Source organism: Sceloporus undulatus, chromosome 2 (genome assembly GCF_019175285.1).
Source record: "Sceloporus undulatus isolate JIND9_A2432 ecotype Alabama chromosome 2, SceUnd_v1.1, whole genome shotgun sequence".
In the NCBI taxonomy this organism is placed as follows: domain Eukaryota; kingdom Metazoa; phylum Chordata; class Lepidosauria; order Squamata; family Phrynosomatidae; genus Sceloporus; species Sceloporus undulatus.
This window is the reverse complement of record NC_056523.1, coordinates 158,558,346-158,565,373: the sequence shown is the minus strand read 5'-3', so window position 1 is coordinate 158,565,373 and position 7,028 is coordinate 158,558,346. Positions and strand designations below refer to the sequence as shown.

Below are 7,028 nucleotides of genomic sequence, written 5' to 3'. Positions count from 1 at the left end.
AATGGGGAAAAGCCGCGATTCCGTGCGAAAAAGCCGAAAAAAGCACCAAAAGTTTTTTCGTAACCCGAAAAAACATTCGTAACCCGAAACAATAATTCCCTATGGGATTTTTTCGTATCCCGAAAATTTCGTAACCTGGGTATTTCGTATCCCGAGGTACCACTGTATAAGCTTATATTTGATTTCAGTTTTGAAAAACACACTACAGTAAGGCTCTGTGCCTTGCTTTAGAGAAGATACCACTCCTAGAGGCTTACATGAGGGGCAGTCCTCCACTATTAGCTGAATAAATTTTTGCTAGGGGCCAGGTATGGTCCATGGAGCTCTGCATTTTGTACCTCTGGTTTGTTTAATTTGCATGTTATCAAATAAGGAAGGTGTTTCACAAAAATATGAATGTGAAATTCTCCTGTGACTCATCACATGCAAAGCAATTTCTTGCAGGTGAATAACTGATATTCATTACTCTTCAGTTTAGGTGCGCTACAGATTTACTGAGGAAGAAGCTGTGCTGAGAATGATGAGAACTTTCTTCTGAAGAGATATCCACAGGATTGCACTGTTAGTGATGCTTACACTAGGTAAAGTAGCTCACTATTTTATGCTCATATTGAAGATTGCATGCCAGTTCACATGTGTGAACTGGCATGCAATAATGCAGAAAGCAGCTAATTCACAAAATACATGGGGAAAAGTATCAAACTGCCATAATCCAATGCAGACAAACTTTCCCTAATCCTGAATGCTCTGGACTGCAGCTCCCACAATCTCCAGCCAGTACTGCCAATTATCAGGAAAGGCTGTGAACTGAAGTTTGAAAAATCTGGAGGAACTAGGTTGGGGAAACCAACATTACTCTTCAGAGTGCAGCCTGCACTGGTTACTTAAACCAGTGTCATATAGCAGTCAAAACACTGTATATAGACTGAAGAATGTGTTTGAATGTGTTAACTGCCTTCAAGTCAGCCTCGACTTATGGTAACCCTATGAATGAAAGACCTCCAAGTCCCCTTATCATCACCACCCCTAGGCGCTGGCTAAACGGGCTCTATGGGGCGCCATTGTGACATGCGAGGGGCGGCGCTTTCAGATGCCCCTCACCCCTCACATGTGACGAGGGCATCAAAATGGTGGCGCCCTGTACATACGGGCGCTGCCATTTTGACGTGATGGATGCCTAGCATCCGCACGTCTCGGCGCCCTTGTGACGCAGAAAGAACCCACTTTTTGCAAGTCCTTTTTGTTGCGCAAGGGAGCTGCGCAGTGTGTCCGCTGCAGCTCCCTCACGCAGCAAACCAGGACGGCGGGAGACCGCCCTTTTTGGGCTGTCTGTATCCCGCCCTACTTAGCTCTTGTAGAATCAGTGTCATGGCTTCCTTGAGTCTATCCACTTAGAATGCAGTCTTCCTCTTTTCCTGCTTCCCTCCGCCTTACTAAGCGTTAATGTCTTTTCTAGTGAATCATGCCTTCTCATGATATCACCGAAGTATGACAGCCTCAATTAGGGCCCGAACAGACAAGCCAAAATAAAGCTGCTTCGGGTCACTTTGGAGGTATGCTGTTTAAATGACACATGTGTCTTAAGGAGCCAGAAGCTGTGCTCCAGTCCTTAGGACAGGAGCACGGCTTTGGCGCGGTTTCTGGCCTCTTAGGATGCATGCATCATTTAAATAGCATACCTCCAAAGTGACCCGAAGCAGCTTTATTTTGGCCTGTCCATTTGGGCCCCAAGTCATCTTGGCTTCTAGGGAGAATTCAGGCTTTATTTGTTTTTGGACTCATTAATCTGTCTTTTTAACAGTCTGGTATCCACACCAGCACCACATCTCAAATGACTGGAGAGACTTGGATTGAAACATCAGTTGCAAACAACCTATCCCACACAAAATGTTGTGAGCATAAAGTGCAAGGAAAGGTAGTTTCTACTGCCTTGAACTCCTTGGAAGAAAAGCAAGATATTAATTTAATGACTAAATGTGATACCTGCTATTACGTATGTACAGCAGCCCCTTGGTATCTACTGGGGTTTGGTTCCAAGATTCCCCGTGGATATCAAAATCCATGGCTGCTCAACTCCCATTAAGTACAATGGCATAGTGAAATGGTGCCCCTTATATAAAATGGCAAAAACAAAGTTCGTTTTTTGAATTTATATTATTTTTTAGTACTTTCAAGCCATAGATGGTTGAATCCGAATACAGAGGGCTGACTGTATATACAGTTGATTCTAAAAGAATGGTGCAAAACCAAATAAAAGAACAGCTTTACTTTTGCAGCATTCTTTTAAAATCACCTTGTATATTGGATGAAATTTTAATCATTAAAAGTCCAACAAGGAAAAGGCGCATCAATCAATACCTTTATTAAGTCTGGGGAAGGAATAATCTGCAGATCCACCTATTCTTGTCCCTGCAGAAATTCCATCTGTTGCACAAATAATAAAATTTGCATGTGATCATTTTCATATTGGGTGGGATGGACAAGGGAGGAACAGAAAAAAAAGACAATTAAATACCTGCAATCTAAAATAGTCATTTGGCTTCAGAAGGGCTCCTACACCTTGAAAACTGCACATCTCACACACAGGTATATACACTGTGAAGCCATGTTGCTGTTGTTGTTAACTGCCTTCAAGTTGATTCCAACTCATGGGGATTCTGTGAATTAGATCAAGACCCCTCATCCTTCACTGCTCTACTCAGGTCCTGTGAATTAAGGCTTGTGAGCCGCCTTGGGTCCCTTTTTGGGAGAAGAGCAGCATAAAAATGAAATAATTAAATCAAAATAAAAATAAAAAAGTTGATTCTCTTCCTATATTTTTACTGTTCAGCTCATACCCATAAGTGGTGATGGTGAACACAATGACTTGGACTAGTCTCAACCTTAGTGGTCAGTTGTGTATCTTTACACTTTAAAACCCTTAATATACAATTTTATTTAAACCCATGCATCTTTCAATTCAGTGGCAAGAGGGCACCCCCCCCCCCCCGCCAGAGGACAGGCAAAATCTCCGTAAAACTTGTGGAGGCCCTTTCACGTGTTGTGTGACCTTAATCTCCCCCATTCCCATGTTATCTTTAGTGGATAAAGTGTTATTTTTTCCTGCTTCCCTCCACCTTACTAAGCATTAGTGTCTTTTCTAGTGCATCATGCCATCTCATGATATGGCTAAAGTATGACAGCCTCAGTTAGTCATCTTGGCTTCCAGGGAGAGTTCAGGCTTGACCTATTCTAGGACCCATTTATTTGTCTTATTTATTTATTTATTTATTTATATGAAATACTTATATCCTGCCTTTCTTCCACTATGGGATCCTTTTTTGGCTGTCCGTGATTATCTCAGCGCTCTCCAACACACCTTTTCTCCAGCACCATTTCTTAAATGAATTGATTCTCTTCCTATCCACTTTCTCCCCTATCTAACTCTCACATCTCACATCTCTCTCTCTCTCTCTCTCTCTCTTTTTAAGGTAAATGAAATAAATAAATAAATAAAAATAAAATAAAAGAGTTGATTCTCTTCCTATCTGTTTTCACTGTTCAGCTTACATCCATCCATCCATCCATCCATCCATCCATCCATCCATCCATCAATAAATAATAATATTTATTTCTATCCCACCTCTTCAACAAGATTTATTACAAAATGTTGGGTTTGTTGGTGAGATTAAAGGAGGAATTTTTTTAGTATTTTAAGAAATCTACAACAGATTGAGGTGGCTTACATCAGTATAAAAACCATATAATACAATAAAATAAATCCCATTGTCCCCTTCCTCTTTAAAACAAATCAATATAAATAAATCCATGGCGATGAGGAATGCAATGGCTTGGAATCATAGATTCATAGAGTTGGAAGAGACTACATGTGGAAGGGATCTAGGAGTCCAAGTAGACCACAAATTGAACATGAGTCAACAGTGTGATGCGGCAGCTAACAAGGCCAATGCGATTTTAGGTTGCATCAATAAAAGTATAGTGTCTAGATCAAGGGAAGTAATAGTGCCACTCTATTCTGCTCTGGTCAGGCCCCACCTGGAATATTGTGTCCAGTTCTGGGCGCCACAATTCGAAAAGGACATTGAGAAACTGGAGCGTGTCCAAAGGAGGGCGACTAAAATGGTGAAAGGTCTAGAAACCATGCCCTATGAGGAACGACTTAGGGAGCTGGGGATGTTTAGCCTGGAGAAAAGAAGGTTAAGAGGTGATATGATAGCCCTATTTAAATACTTGAAGGGATGTCATATTGAGGAGGGAGCAAGCTTGTTTTCTGCTGCTCCAGAGACTAGGACCCGGAGCAATGGATGCAAACTACAGGAAAAGAGATTCCACCTGAACATTAGGAGGAACTTCCTGACAGTAAGGGCTGTTCGACAGTGGAACACACTCCTTCCTCGGAGTGTAGTCTCCTTCCTTGGAGGTCTTCAAGCAGAGGCTGGATGGCCCTGTGTCACAGGGGGTGCTTTGATTGTGAGTTCCTACATGGCAGAAGGGGGTTGGATTGGGTGGCCCTTGGGGTCTCTTCCAACTCTATGATTCTATGCTTCACAAGGGCCCTGATCCAGTCCAGCCCCCTTCAGCCATGCAGGAACTCTCAATCAAAGCTCCCCCAGTGACAGAGGGCCATCCAGCCTCTGCTTAAAGAGTAGCCTCAACAACTTTGTTGCTCATGTTGTGTATCTTTACCCTTCAAGCCTCTTAAGGTGTGTAATTTAACTTAAACCCACGCCTCCTTTCCAGCCAGTGAATCACTCTCCCATACAGACAGAGAGAGAGACAGGAGAGGCCCAATCCCCATGAAAGGCCCTTTCATCACGTGGCCATGTTGCCTATTGAGAGGAGGAAAGGGGCCCCCGTGTGAACAAGGAAGGCTCATCATCCCCGCCGCTTCTCCAGGAGAAGTAGTCCCTGCTGCAGGGAAGAAGACCTGTGGTGGGAGGGGGCGGGGCTTGGCGGAGAAGCGGAGGGAGCCTCTCAGGCGGAGGAGGAGGAGGAGGAGGAGCGCCGCCCGGCAGCGCCCAGAGGAGGCCCATGGCGGGGCTGGAGGGACGGGGAGCCCAGCGGCGCCCGGGATCCCTCCGCCTCCTCCCGTCCCCATCCTTGCTTCCCCACTCACCGGTTTCATCAGTAACATAGGGAGTCGCCATCTTGGAAGCGCGACCTACTTCCGCCTGCCTTGCCTCCACTTCCGGATGTGACGTAGGAGAAGGTGGGGGAGGGGGACAAAAACCAAAACCACTCCAGCGGCCATTTTGTATTGAAGCGAGCGCCGCTGACCTCTTTCCCTCCTCGCTTCCTGTAGTCCTGGCCTCAGCAAGACTTGCCCTTCCTAGTTGCTGTACTATTTCCCCCCTGTATTTTTGCCCGGAATTCGCAACCTGCACTGCAGAAATAATCCCGTTTTGACACCGCTCTAACCGCCTTGGCTCAGTGCTAGGGGATTCTGGGAGCTGTAGTTCGTTGTGGCTGTCTCTCTCTCACACACACAGCTCTGCTGTGGTGTAACAACAAACTACAATTCACAGGATCCTCAAGCATTTGTACATGTAGAAAATAGAAGCTATTTGAACCAAAGGGCGCAGTATTCCCCTCTTCCTACGCAAGACGTCTTTCTGTGCAGTTAGAGTGGTATCAAACCGGATTATTTCTACAGTGTGGATACACCCCCGCTTTTTATAAGTTAGAAATGGACACACTCAGTGCTAGAGAATCTTGGGAATTGTAGTTTATTGTGGCACCAGAGCTCTCTGACACAGGAGGCTAAATGTCTCACAAAACTACAGTTCCCAGGATTCCCTAGCATTGAGCCAGAGCAGTGAAAGCGACCTCAGACTGGATTGTTTCTGCAGTATGTTTGTGATGATGAGATCCATGACTGTGAACGCAGCAAGCAGCTTCATAACACAAGCGCAGAAGTGTGCCCATCTCTGATATATGAAAAGTGGGGGTGCATCTATACTGTTGTTAGCTGCCCTCGAGGCCCTGTGGATGAGACAGCTCCAGGAATCCCTATCCTCCACTGCCCTTGCCTGTTACCCTACTGATCAAGTCTATCCATCTGGTTTGTGGTCTTCCTCTCTTTCTTCTACCCTCTACCTTTCCTAGCATTATCGTTTTTTCTAGCAATCGGTGCCTTCTCATGATGTGGCCAAAGTATGATAGACTCAACTTGATCATCTTTGCTTCCAAGGAGAGCCCTGGTCTGATCTGTTCAAGAACCCATTTCTTTGTCTTCTTGGATGTCCATGGTATCCTAAGTACTCTTCTCCAGCACCACATTTCAAATGAGTTTTCTTTTTGTCTGCTTCCTTCACTGTTCAGCACTCATATCCATACATGGGTGCTCAACCTTCCCATTCCTAGTCTTCTTCTTATTTCTTGACTGCAGTCTCCATTCTGGTCAATGTTTGATCCTAGATATGGGAATTTGGTGACTGTTTCAATTTCTTCGTTGTCTAGACTGAATTTGTGTATTTCTTCTGTAGTCATTATTTTTGTTTTCTTTGCGTTTTCATCTTTGACTTTCGTTATTAACTGTTCCAATTCCTGAATGTCTTCTGCTAATATAATGGTGTTGTCCACATATCTTAGGTTGTTAATATTGCTTCCTCCTATCTTAACTCCTCCTTTTTCTGATTCTAATTCTGCTTTTCTTATGTTTTCAGCATATAAGTTAAACAAGTAGGGTGATAGGATGCCTGACCCTTTGCCTATTGGGAACCACTCTGTTTCCCCGAATTCTGTTCTGATGGTGGCCTCTTGTCCTTGGTACAGATTCCTCATCAGGACTATCTGATGTAGTGGCACCCCCATGTCTCTGAGGGAATTCCATAGCTTTTTGTGATCTGTATAATCAAATGCTTTTCTGTAGTCTATGAAATGTGCTGATTCTTTTTTGGAATTCTTTGGTGCACTCTGTCAGCCATCGTATGTTTTTATTCTTGTTCCTGTATTATGTGCTCTTTTCCCCATAGAGCATCCCTGCCTTTGGTTTGAACTTGGCTTTGATTTGTCTGATTTTCTTGGTT

The 7,028-nt window shown here is 44.2% G+C and overlaps 1 protein-coding gene across 2 annotated transcripts in view; it reads right to left on the bottom strand.

Annotated features, from left to right (window-relative positions):
* The window catches only part of PYM1 (PYM homolog 1, exon junction complex associated factor), a 12,250-nt gene extending 7,076 nt beyond the window's left edge, over positions 1–5,174 (bottom strand). Inside the window, exons 1-2 of one of the 2 annotated variants that reach the window (XM_042449500.1) lie at positions 5,117–5,166; positions 2,359–2,424 (exon numbers count right to left, since the gene is read on the bottom strand). In XM_042449500.1, the coding sequence (XP_042305434.1) occupies positions 2,359–2,424; positions 5,117–5,147 (97 nt within the window). In that variant the 5' untranslated portion in view covers positions 5,148–5,166. Of the gene's footprint in view, positions 1–2,358; positions 2,425–5,116 lie in introns of both variants that reach the window. The other variant, XM_042449502.1, reaches the window with a different exon arrangement.
* Positions 5,175–7,028: the final 1,854 nt, after the last annotated feature.